General features: G+C 32.7%; 2 protein-coding genes across 6 annotated transcripts in view; both read left to right on the top strand.

The window, feature by feature from the left end:
• LOC114297011 (carbonic anhydrase 2) overlaps window positions 1-760 on the top strand; it is a 32,781-nt gene extending 32,021 nt beyond the window's left edge. For all 5 annotated transcript variants that reach the window (XM_028241352.2, XM_028241357.2, XM_028241358.2 and 2 more), the window contains exon 9: window positions 372-760. In XM_028241352.2, the coding sequence (XP_028097153.2) occupies window positions 372-527 (156 nt within the window). In that variant the 3' untranslated portion in view covers window positions 528-760. The remainder of the gene's footprint in view (window positions 1-371) is intronic.
• Window positions 761-6,399: 5,639 nt separating this feature from the next.
• On the top strand, window positions 6,400-11,425 carry LOC114297014 (uncharacterized protein At4g28440). Its single transcript, XM_028241361.2, has 3 exons — window positions 6,400-6,654; window positions 7,649-7,869; window positions 10,981-11,425. Exons 2-3 carry the CDS (start codon window positions 7,662-7,664, stop codon window positions 11,166-11,168), a joined length of 396 nt encoding a protein of 131 aa, XP_028097162.1. The 5' UTR covers window positions 6,400-6,654; window positions 7,649-7,661; the 3' UTR covers window positions 11,169-11,425.
• Window positions 11,426-13,397: the final 1,972 nt, after the last annotated feature.

The raw sequence follows: 13,397 nt of genomic DNA, 5'->3' as shown, positions 1-13,397 counted from the left end.
CGAACACCACCAAGTGTTGGTATTAGCTCCACCACCTTGTTGACTACTAGGTAAGGTATCATATATTTCTTCCTCTGTATTACTGATTTGAGTTCAAAGCTCTTGTAATAGGTAATAATCAAACATTGTGTCAATTCTATGAGTTGTGTCCCAATCAAATGGGTTCGGCTATATGGATCTTTTTTTGGCACTCTATCAAGGGCTATATATTCAATACTCAAAATTGAGAACCGTTTACTAAAAGCAAAAATAAGCCAAACAATAAGCAAACTTATAAAGTGAGACAAAAATTAAACCGATTTGTGGCAAGTAAATCTCAAAAAGTTGCTTTATATTAACTCTTTGTTTTTTTTTGGGCATAAATATTGCAGGAGGCTGTGAATGTATCACTGGGAAACCTATTGACATATCCATTTGTGAGGGAAGCTGTGACGAAGAAAACAATATCTATAAAGGGAGGACACTATGACTTTGTTAAGGGCTCTTTTGAGTTATGGTGTCTTGACTATGGCTATACTCCTTGTTAATCTGCATTTGTGTGCATCAGTATCCATGTGTTTTCATGTTTAGTTTACGCTCTCTCCTCCACTTTATTTTCTTAAAACTTTGTATTGCTCTGAAGGCTGTACATGTTTTTGCCAGCAACACATTTTTGGCAGAAAATAAAGCCATCTGACATAATGTGTAATTTGGGGTTTTATTATTAAATTATAATTTCGATCGGGTTACCTTGTGGTTTTGAACCCGAGCCTATTGCAAAGACGAGTGTTCTGTGCGATTCTTTGCTTCTAAATTTTAATAATGTCTTCTTATTTTTCTCAAAAGTATTTATTGCAAATATATGTGAATCAAATAAGGCTAAGAGAATTGTGTCATCAATTCAACATGATTTGTCAATGGAATGAATGAATGAATGAGTGAACATGTTAGTAAAGAAATTTCACAATTATTTTGAAAGACCTGTTCTGCTAGAGCCAATCAACATCTTGGTACTACTCCTATACTACTAATGTTAGTTTTAGTGTGGAGTTTCAATAGGTACTTGAAACAATCTTCTTCTTTTTTTTTTTTTGTTTTTTTTGATTCATATGAAATAAAATAAAAGAGGATGGCAAACAGAGTTTGGGAATTTAATCCCGGCTAGAGCTGACATTCCTCATGTCAGTGATTAACAGAGGAAAGATGGAGTTAGGTGGATCATCTAGAAAGATAGTGAGCTCTTGTTGGTTGACTCCTAGATTGGCCAAGGCATCAACACAGCTTAGCTTCCCTGGGAACGGCTGTGATTGAGCATTGACACCTCCTTAACAGAAAGCTTGCATCTTCAATGAGTGCTCTGTAGGGTGAGTTCATCTCAGCACTATCACGAATAAGCTCCATAGCTGTCTGAGAGTCAGTCTCGATATCAATATTGGTCAACCCCTTTTGCATGATAATGGTTAGACCTCTGTAGACGCGCTACAGCTCGACTTACAGGCTTGTACAGTTGCCTAAGTAGCCATAATACCCCCACACCTAGGTTCCCACTTCATCTCTAAGCAGTCCACCATAGTCGGATTGTCCAGGGTCTCCTTTAGAGCTTCCATCCGTATTCAGCTTGAGTGTACCTACAATAGGACAAGACCACATCATTAGTTGTTGATCTCTGAAATTTGGGTTCAGGATGTTATGGAAGGCTTCCTGAATTTCCATGGCTTGTTTAAAAATGGAAGTAACACTGATATGGGTAGGCTTTGAAAGGTTTTCGAACATTTCATGATTCCTCTTTTTCCAAATGCCCCAGAGTGCTGTCAAGAATATAATAGGCCACTGAATGTTATTCACTTGCTCCTTGCTTCTCAGATTTGCTTTGATTCAGCCCTGTAGATGAGTGTTGATGTTGTGCTACCACCAGCCAATGTTTTTAAATCGAAGCCAAATTGCCTTGGCCTTAATATAGCCTCTAAGAAGGTGATGCATGTCTTCTCTGTTAGCTTGGCACTTGGGACATAACTCAGAGTGTAATAAGTTCCTGATGAGCCTTATATGGTTGGTAAGGAGCTTCTCATGCATGTCAAGCCAAAGAAAGCTCTGAAGTTTGTGAGAAGCCTTGATTTTCCATAACTGTCAGTCAACTTCCTCTCTATCTTCTTCCATAATAGCTTTGTAGGCTACAACTATAGTATATTTGCCACTGTTAGTGCCTTTCCATTGAGGTGTGTCACTGAAAGTTACATACCTTTGTCTGTATATACTGAGAATTGCATCTTTGTCCTGCTGGGTTATAAGGTCTTGAATAGAGGTTAAGTCCCAATGCCCTTCTTCGTCCAAAATAGAACTAACTTTGGTGGTGATGTCGATGTGTTGTCCTTGATTTGTGATATACAAAAGCTGGTTCCTACACCACCAATCTGTCCATAAGGCTATGTTGTCCCTTGTACCAACATTCCACTTTATGTTCCTGTTCAAAACATCCTTATTTCTTATAATGTTTTTCCAAACAACAATGCTACAGACCACTAAATTTTTACCACTAACACCACCACTAATGATGTGGCAAGTAAAAAAAAAAAAAAAAACTAAGACACAAAACACATTTGGCAGTGGGTGGGACCCACTGCCACATTCCTAATGCAACCACTAATTAGTGGTCTGCATCATTTTTCTTTTCCAAATGTGTGATGCTCTCCTCTTAGTGGGCCAATTAGAAATAGAGTGGTTCTTGAGATATTTAGCTTTCAAGATTTTACACCAAAGTTCTTCAGAATTGGTGATCAATTTCCATCCCAACTTAGAAATAAGGGTTGAGTTTTGGTATCTGGTTTTCCTATATCCTAGGCCCCCATTTCTCTTTGATTTGCACACATTCTGCCAGTTAACAAGATGGATTTTCTTCCTATTCTCAGTATTTCCTCAGAGAAAGTTTCTATTCAGCCTATCTATTTGATCACAGACTTTCCTTGGAGTTTCCATGGTTTGCATGAGGTGATTAGGCATGGAAGAGGTGACAACTTTAATAAGGGTGGTTCTGCCTGCTAAAGACAATTTTTTTGCTTTTCAACCAGAGAGTCTTTTGGCCACTTTATCAATAATGTCTTTCAAGTGGTTTTTGCCAATTCTACTATGAACGAAGGGAGTACCCAAGTATTTACCTAGGTCATTGGTAATAGATATGCCATACCTATAACTAAGAGGAAAAGCTTCTCTTCTTGGGATGTTAGGGGAGAAGAAAATTTTGAATTTTTGAAAGTTAATTCTTTAACCAGACATATATCACAAAAATCAAAGAGGACTTCCATGATACAATCACAGTTGCTTTTATTAGCTTTAGCAAATAAGATCAAATCATCAGCAAAAAAACAAATGAGAAATGGAGGGGCCATTCTTAGAAGCCTTGATGTCTTTCCATTTACCACTTTCAGTTTTAAATCTAATCATGTTAGATAAACTTTCCATGCAAAGGACAAACAAATGGGGGAGGGAGGATCCTCTTGTCTAAGACCTCTCCCCATGGTAATGCTAGGTAGGGTCTTCCCATTCCAAATTATAGTAGAATTGACATTGAACACACAGTTTATGATGAGGGTGATCCAATCAAAGTTAAAATTGAATTCTTTAAGGGAGTGAAAAATGAAATCTCAAGAGATACGGTCATAAGCTTTCTTGAGGTCAATTTTAGTGACCATCACACCTGACTTACCTTTTTTACAACCAAGGGTGTGAAGGATCTCTTGGGTTATGACAATATTGGGTTGAAACAATCTCCAATGAACCAGCTTTCATACACCTCCAAAAACATCACCACTGTTTCTATCTCGTGAGCTATGAAGTGCGAATACAAGAACAAATATTGGTACAATACATTACGTTAACATGGTAAAATCTAAAAAATTAAGGTACAAGTATGTTAGTAAAAAGAAAAATATTTATTTTTAATTTATAATAATACAAAAATTAACTAAATAATTTAATTAGTTAAAATCTAACCTACAATTCACATTTATGCCAAAATTAAGGTATAAATCAAAATTAAATATTCTTATATTAAATAATTAAGTCAAGCTAAGCATGAGCATACTTCTTGTCTATTTTTTCGAAAACCAATGGAGTAAAATAAAAATATTACAATTCTTAAATCGATTTAATTTTTTTTTTTGAATGATATACATTGAGAGTCTTATAAAATGAACGGTTCAAATTATCGAAATATGAGCCGTGATTGGGTCCACGATCCTTTCCAATTCTCTCAACTTCAAATTTAAATTTGAGAGAAACTTAGGTTGCGTTTGGTAGAGTTTTGTAAATATGATTTAAGAGTATGAGTTGTATTTTGAGTTTGTGAGTTGTGGAATTATGATTTGAGTGTAGCAAATTTGTTTGGTTATGATTTTTGAATTTAGGCTTGGTTTGGTGTACATTAAAAAAGTCAAAAAGTTACTATCATATTTAAGTCACATCATCTTATTTAAGTCACATTACCCCTCTACCACATCACTTCAAACCCAACCCACACACAACTCATATTTAATAAAAAGCCAAAAAGTACATTTATTTAGATCATCCCAAACCACCCCTGAGCGTGGAATTGAGTTTTGAAAGTTTGATTTGACATGTGAAGTAAGAAAATTTGTTTAATTATGAGTTTTGGAAAGAGTTTTCAAAATTTAATTCAAATTGTTATAACTCATAACAAAACACACTACTTTCACACTATTGAAAATTCTGATCAACACTCATAACTAAACTCTTTTTAAAATTCAATTAAAAAAATTTATTATTAACAGAAAATAATATTAATCAATTTTTTTATTGAAAATACTACAAAGGAATAATTTTTTTTCAAAATAAATATTCAAAAAATTTAAATCATAAATATTTAAATAATCTAAAAAATTTAATAAGTAAAAAATTAAAATAAATATTCAAAAAATTTAAATCGTAAATATTCAAAAAATTTAAATAATTTAAAATGTTAATATTTTAAATTTAAAAATAACTCTACACTCAAAACGTAATCAAACACATAAAACAAAACTCAATTAATTTTTTTTTTTAAAACTCATAATCAAACACATAACTCGAAACTCCATACTACTTTCACAACTCTACACTCAAATCGTAACCAACTACATAACAAAAAAATTAAAATATTTAAAAATATTTTTATAAAATCGAGTTTGAATTTATTTTTATAAAATATTTTAAAATTTAAAAAATTAAAATCGTAATATTTTGAAATTAAAATATTTAAAAATATTCAAAAAAATTAAAAAATTAAAAAAATCGTAACATATTTAAATATTTAAAATCTTAACAAAATTAAAATATTTTTAAAATATTAAAATATTAAAAATATTTAAAAAATTGATTTGAATTGAGTTTTGAAAAGAGTTTTGAATTATGTGTTTGGTTATGAGTTTTGAAAAGTAATGATTATATTTAGAATTGAGTTTTGAGAAATGAGTGTAGAATTATGATTTGAAAGTTTAAAACAAACAACACACTCAAATCAATAGGTGAAATTATAATTTGAGAGGCTTATCAAACGGAGCCTTAATCCTTCAAAAATTGTGTGAACAAATAGCAAGTCCCCAAATTTGTTTCTGTGTAGTAACCCTTGAAAATAGAATATTAACAATAATTTTATAAATTCAAAAAAATTACCCAAAAAAACTATTTTAAAATGTAAATTAATGGAGTGCATGTATTATGGGTGTGACCTATTTTAAATCTGTTACTTGCAAAATCTATTTTCATAAAAAATGCTTGTGACTCTCAAAGTTGGGGACTCCCATAACTTTCAAAATGATGTGGACCAATCATGTGTTTTTATGTTTATTTGTTTTTTTTCTTCTTTCCTTTCTGGACCAAACACAAGTGAGTGAGGGTTGTGAAATTGTGTTTTTTTGGAGATATGTAGCACTGTTGTATTTTCATAATACATTACATTTCTGGCGTACCCAACAACATTTTACAATTACTTAGTGCCGTTTTGTGAAGAGACAAAAACACTCGCGTTTTTGTTGGTTCAGAAAAAAGCTGGCTCAGCTTTTTGGGCAATTGTTGCATTTGGCAAGTGATAAAAAAGCTAGGCGGGTTAATTACCTAAATACCTTCTAGGTCAACAAATTGCGTAGAATTTCAAAGTTTGGCAAGAGTATTTTGATATTTTAATTTGATTTGACACCATAAATAAATATTAAACTAAAAAGTAAAAAGTCAGCTTTTTACCAATTTCTCAAATCACTTTCCAAAAAATTAAAAAGCTTAGTAAAAAGTCAAAAGCCAACTTTTTACCAACTTCCCAAAAGACCCCTTAAAATTATTACACAAATAACTTTTCTTATCAAGCTTAATTTGATATATATGAATCATATATATAATTATTAAAGTTACATACAAAATTTATATAAAATAATATTATATATTTCATTTTAAATAATTTTTTAAAAAATAATTTATTATTTCAAAAATAATATTATCACATCATTCAATCAATTAATTTAATTAAAAAAAAAAATCATTTTCCTTGCAATATTTTCCTTAGCCATAACCTAATCCTCATCTCAAACGTGTTCTCTCTCTCGCTCTCTCTCTCTCTAAAACACAGATCTGTTTCGCCCTCGACTCAGGCGAGGCACAACGAAACCGCCTGATCTCTCGCTTTTCATCTCTGTAATAGATTTCCTTTCCTTGCTCTTTATTATGCAAATTTTAAATTCAGATTCATTATCTTGATTTTCCTGTGATAATACTTTGGTTGTTATATATTGATGTTCGAATGATGTTTTCAATTTGGATTTGATCGGTTGAAACTTTAATGATTTTGAGGAAACTTAGTTATTTTATGTTCTCTTGATGAAATACTGATTGTGTTTGTTTAATCGTCTTGATAAATTTTTTAATTTTCATGTTCTTTTATCTGAGTATGTTATTTAAGTGTATTTAACCTTTGTTTGATTGTTGGTTTTCGAAAGATAAATTCGGACACATTGTTATTTTAGGCTCAATCTGAATTGGGGATTGTATATATATATGTATCTCTATTAGATCTTAAATTCACTGTTGAAAGAAGTTTTTATTTATTGGGCAAATTACATATACACCCCTCCAGGTTTGGCAAAATTACAGATACCCCCCTGAGGTTTGAGAAATTACGAATTCCCCCCTGAATGCTACATTTGCATAAGAAATTAGGGGGTAATTTGTTATGAAATATAAACCTCAGGGGGTAAATTGTTATGAAAATACAAACCTCAGGGGGCGGGATGTAATTTCTCAAACCTCAGGGGGGTATCTGTAATTTTGCCAAACCTGGAGGGGTGTATATGTAATTTGCCCTTATTTATTTTCATAGATTCGTAACAAAAATTCATAATTTATAACATGAAATCAGTTTGTAATGTAATCAGGATGGTTCGTAAGTAAGATTTTTCTTATGGTGTGCCCCTTCATAACTACAACACAACCACAGTTGTTCGTAACTGACACCACAAAAATTGCTGCTTTTCTTATGATATGGATTGTGTATAGTAGTTGGAACTTTTTTATTTGCCCGTGGTTTTCAAAAGTGAAGCATATTAGGATTTGCTTGCTTCTTTTTGTTTTAAAGGAGGTACATCTTTGTGTTTTACTAATTAGCTTTCCATACATTGGTTTTTGTCAACAGGGTTTTGTTGGATATGGATGAACAAAAGAAAGTTTTCACAAAAGTTGAGCAACTTCGCCCTCAAGCTGAGGGACTTAATCTCATAGTAAAAGTTGTTAATTCAAAGATGATACTGCCTAAGGGTCGTGCCAATGGAAATCAAGGACGCCAAATGCGACTTGCTGAATGCTTGGTAGGTGATGAGACAGGAATGATTATCTTCACTGCCAGAAATGATCAAGGTTTGTGCTTTGATACAAACTGCTTATGATTGAGCTTATATATTTATTCCTTATTATCTTCCTGATGCTATTTTTTTTGTCCCCCAATGATATCTCTGATTCTCTATACATGTCATACATCACGTGTTATGTGTACCCAATTTTTTTAATGTATTTTTTGTTTGTTGGATGATATCTGTAACTGTGAAATATAATAAATATATGGAATTGCAGTTTATAAAGGTAAAAATGGCCAATTGAGTTTTAGCATTGTTGCTCAACATTGTGTAATACAATAAGGCCTCATCTTCAAAGGATTTTAATAAGTTATTCTGGTTACATGCTAGAAGCTTCAAGCTTCTCAAATGCAATTCAACTCTTGTTGCATTCTCTGGTCTTTTATTGCTATGTGGGTTTTGAGCAAGGAAACTGTTGCACCTTCACAATCGTTAGGTAACTAGGATATTGTGTTGGATATTAAGGGGTAGTTTGGGATGATCTAAATAAGTGCACTTTTTGAATTTTTATGAAATATGGGTTGGGTATGGGTTGGGTTTGAAGTGATGTGTTAGAGAAGTGATGTGACTTAAATAAGATGATGTGACTTAAATAGGATAGTGACTTTTTGACTTTTTGAATTTTTTTAGAGATGCCAAACTAGGCCTAAATGGTGTGGTGAGGTCAAAATAATGAGTTGCGGAGGCAAGTTAAGCAATGATCACAGGGTGCCTCAAACAAGTGTGAAATCTAATGCTTCCTGTATATTCCTTGGAACAAACAAGTGTGAAATCCTAGATGTGAAAGCTCTATGGTTTTTAGACAGTCTTTGATAGGAGAGGTAATTTGCAATAGGATGTTTAATGCAACTTCGGACACCTTTCCTAATTGCTATAGGAACATCAATGTCGAAAATAGAAGGAATAGGATTACCTAAAATTTCGATGCCAGAACTCGGGTGGACATTCGGGTCATTAGGATGGACATTCGGGTCATTATTCCTCAGATGAAATCGCTTCCTAGTACAAACCTGAAGCTCAGAATTTAGATCATTTTGTAGTACTTCTCCCCCTAGACAAGAATCTTTTTGACTAGGCACCAAAGAACTTGGTTCTCCTAAGTGATCATTATCAGACAGATGTGGTTTTTGTGTAGGATAAATGACATTGGGGAGTGGGATAGAAATATCCCAAAAATTGTCTTCTACTCCACTTGTCTCCCCCTGAAGAGAATTGTTGGGGAAGTAGGATTTTGTTTCCACAAATGACACATCCATACTCACATGAAATTTCTTGGTTTGAGGATCGAAACACTTATAACCCTTTTGGTTTGAGGAATAACCCAAAAAAACATATTTTATAGCACGGGGGTCAAGTTTTGAACGAAATTGACTGGGAACATGAATATAGGCAGTACATCCAAAAACTTTGGCGGGTAAATCAGAAAACAATCTCGTGTCAGGGAAAAAAGTTTTGAGACAATCAAAAGGTGTTTTGTATGTTAACACCTTTGTATGCATCCTGTTTATCAAATAAGAGGCTGTTAAAATTGCTTCACCCCATAAATATTTAGGAACATGCATGTAAAACATTATAGCACGTGCTACTTCAAGTAAATATTTATTTTTTCGTTCTGCAATGCCATTTTGTTGAGAGGTATCCCGACATGTAGATTGATGAAAAATCCCATTTTTTGCCAAAAACTCACCCAACTGCTCATTGAAATATTCTGTTCTATTATCAGAATGTAAAATACCAATTTTGGTTTGAAATTGGTTTTCAATCATATTGTAAAAATTTGTGAATAAAGTTTTCACGCCAGATTTTTTATTCATCAAATAAATCCAACATAAGCGGGTATGGTCATCAATAAATGTAACAAACCATCTTTTACCAGAAAGAGTAGTGATTTTAGAAGGGCCCCAAACATCACTATGAATCAAATAAAAAGGTTTGGAAGCCTGGTAATGTTTTGGCAAATAAGTAGAGCGATGAAATTTTGCAAAAATGCAACTTTCACAATGAAAAGAAGAACAATCAATCCCTTTAAATAGTTCTGCAAATAAATGTTTCAGATAAAGAAAACTAGGATGTCCTAGCCTATAGTGCCACAGTATTATTTTTTCTCGAACAGAGATTGAACTAGTACTATTAAAGCTCTGAGCTTTTTTATTACTAAAAGGTACTTCATCAAAGTAGTAAAGACCTTCAAGCATCCTAGCACGCCCAATCATCATCCCCAAGTTCTGGTCCTGAAATTCACAATGGGATTCAAAAAATGTAACACGACAATTAGAATCCTTAGATAGTTTACTGATAGACAAAAGGTTACAGGCTAAGTTGGGGACGTGAAGAACAGAATTGAGATTAATTTTCTCAGTTAGTTTAATAAATCCTTTTCCTGCAATAGGTGAAAAACTACCATCGGCTATTCTGATTTTGTCATGACCAGAACAAGAGAAATAGGTACTAAATAAATGGGAAAAACTAGTCATGTGATCGGAGGCACCGGAATCTATGATCCACGGAGAGAAGTTTAGGCAAGAGAAGGCTTTAGGATTTCTACCTGTTTGTGCCAAAAAAACACTAGGAGTACCGGAGGAGGAGTTGGATTTTTTCACCGGAATGGCAGCGGCAGGGGTTGAAGTGGGTTTCGGACGTGACTTACGACATGGCTACGATGGTTTTAGGGCTGCTGTGTTTTTTTCTCTGATACCAACTCAGAAAATATGAGGAAGGAATATATTTTTAATCACTTAAAGAATGAGAACATGATTCTCTCTTATAAAGAGAGCAATTACAACAGAAAAGGAAACTAATTAAAGCTAATATTTGACAGCTTCTACTTTCCTATTTTTCCTGATTCTATACGGCCTTTACTTTCCATATTTACATAAGAACAAACAAATCCTAGAATATTGACTAAATCAAGGCAATAATAACCAAATTTCCAGCAACTATGCTACTTTCAGTATACATGATTTGAACTCTGTGACTCACAGTGCCTCAATTTCATAGGCCTTATATTGTTTTTTTGAATTCATCACACTTGTGCACAGACATGGACACGGTTGATATTTTGATTTTTATTGATTCAATATGGTATATCACTTACACGGATATGCCTTTTGTCCAGTGGACTTGATGAAAGAGGGTGCTACAATCAACCTGCACAATGCGAAAATTGACATGTTCAAGGGATCGATGAAGCTTATAGTGGACAGGTCAGGTCGTGTTGAAGTCACTGAGCCTGCAAATTTCTCTGTGAAAGAAAATAACAATTTGTCCCTGATCGAGTTTGAACGTGTGGACGTCGTTATGTAGTGACTTGTAGCTGGTCTTTACTTTCCTACTGCCACAATTCGACCTAACTTGTTTTCACAATTGCAAATTTGAAGGCAATTAGTAGAGCTTTCCATATTTGGTTTGAGTATTGTGGTTTTTGTGGGGACCTTATGCTAAGAAAACAGTTTCTTGTTCGAATTTACTTTTGTTTTGTTCAATTTCTATTTGTTTTTGGAGAGCCGTGTTGTTCTTTGATTATGTTTGATTAATGTCATGAAATTTAGTTGCTTTTATCACATGTTTAATTTCATCAATATGATTCTTGTCTGCTGAATATTTTCTCTGTTCCTCGTCAGCCTCTACTTTCTTTTCACTATCTGGACAATCTGGAAATAATCTAGTTTATGAGTTATACCATTAATATCTTTCCCAAAAAACATAATCCTGCAGACATTTTTATCTTTTGTTGTTGATTGGCATTTCATTTGTAAAAAAAAAAAGAAAAAAAAGAAGTTTCTCTAGTTTTTTTTAACTGGTGCAAAATTTCTCTACGATGGGCAGGGTTAGTTTGAAATAGTTTGAAATAACCATGCAAACCACGTGGCATGATTTGGGAAGAGGGTTGGGTTTGGGGTTTTTTTTTTTTTTTTTTAAAACTAAAATAGTCACAAAAGACAAAAATGAATTTTTTAATCCAATAAGATAAAACATCACATTCAACTCATAATCATTATCTTTTTCTCTCATAAAAAAGTTAAAAAAGTCAAAAAAGTCAAGTATTTTTCAAATCAGACTTTTTAACCCTAGACTAAAATAGGAAAAAAAAATCAAAAAATTAAAAAGTCAACTAGCTTCCCAAATAGGTATAACATTAGAAAAAGTTGAACCCGCTCAAATTTCATCTTAAAACAAGTTCCTTAGTTAATCTGAAATAACAGTAGTTACTTGCTAACAAAGTGTATCAATAAAGATAGCTACAACATTAGAAAAGGGTGAACTGCACTCAAATTTCGTCTTAAAACAAGGTCTTTTATCACTAATACCTGAGTGGTTTTAGTTTTTTAATTTAAATTTTTTTTTTTTTTTTTTTTTACCAAGACCTAAACCTTAGTGAGACAGGTTTATTAGCTTGTCTTATTGTAGAAAAAGTTAAGTGGGTAAAAATGACCACGTAATTATTAGTGAGACAGGTTTATTAGTATGTCTTATCATAAAAAAAATGTTAAGTGCGTAAAAACTGATTACATAATCGAATACAAATCCTTTCACATAAACTAGATTACACAGGAAAAAAAAAAAAAAAATTGGATTTGATTTTATAATTAAATTCTGTGCAAATAGAAACACTGTTTGTGGTGAAGGGTGGGGGTGTCTCAAGTATGCCATAGAAAAAAGAAAAAAAGAAAAAAAGGGGCTTCAAATAGGCGTGCATGTAGAAGTAGGTTGGCCTAATACTACCTTGTCCCTGAAAAATAGCCAATGAGTTTGTCCAGAATTTGACAGTGTGGTGGAGATTCAATAAATATTTTGTGGGGTTGATGAGTAGTATAAATTTAGATTACACATTGATATCTTTAATATATATTTTGGATATGTAATATTACTGTAAATGATATTTTGTTGAGGTTTTATTGAAGGTTCTTTTAATATATCCATAAAAAAATAAAAAAATAAAAAGAGAAAGAGAGAGAGAGAAGGGGACATTGAAGGTTCTTTTAATATATCCATTGCAAAAATAAAAAATAAAAAGAGAGAGAAGGGGGCAGAAAACTATAAGAACAAATATGGATAAAGTGATTGTACATTTGAGTTACAAAGACAGTAGGGAGAGAGTCTGGGGACCCATACCCCTACGTCTTAATTTGTTGCATGATAAGTGTGAAAAGGACCACTTTTCACTTGTCTCATACAAAAATAAAAAATAAAAAGAAAGAAAAAAAAAACAAAAAGATGGAAAAAAAAAAAAAAACATTTTGCTTCAATTATGAGCTTGAAATGTGTTAGTAGTTGTTGTAATGGTAGTTGTGGTGACATGGTGGTAACAATAGTGAAATTGAGATTTTTTTATAATAATTTTAACTTGTAATAATCTTACAATGTTGGTTTAGATGTCCAAAATATAATCATTAAAGATTTAAGAGTAGTTTAATCTTGTGCCACGTAAGTATCAATAGTGGAGATTGCAGGTTCTGTGTTTTGGGGTGATTAGGCTAGTGGAGATTTTTTGGCTGCTGGGAGCGCCAATGGTGTCAAGAAATGTGTTTTATT

Source organism: Camellia sinensis, chromosome 5, assembly GCF_055761805.1.
Source record: "Camellia sinensis isolate YWXY chromosome 5, ASM5576180v1, whole genome shotgun sequence".
Classification (NCBI taxonomy): domain Eukaryota; kingdom Viridiplantae; phylum Streptophyta; class Magnoliopsida; order Ericales; family Theaceae; genus Camellia; species Camellia sinensis.
This window is presented reverse-complemented; position numbering and strand designations above follow the sequence as displayed.

Bases quoted from the DNA above. Each gene is read 5' to 3' on its own strand.
- LOC114297014 (XM_028241361.2), top strand. From the start codon at position 7,662: ATGGATGAACAAAAGAAAGTTTTCACAAAAGTTGAGCAACTTCGCCCT. The intron at 7,870-10,980 runs GTTTGTGCTTTG...CCTTTTGTCCAG, and splicing joins CACTGCCAGAAATGATCAAG to TGGACTTGATGAAAGAGGGT.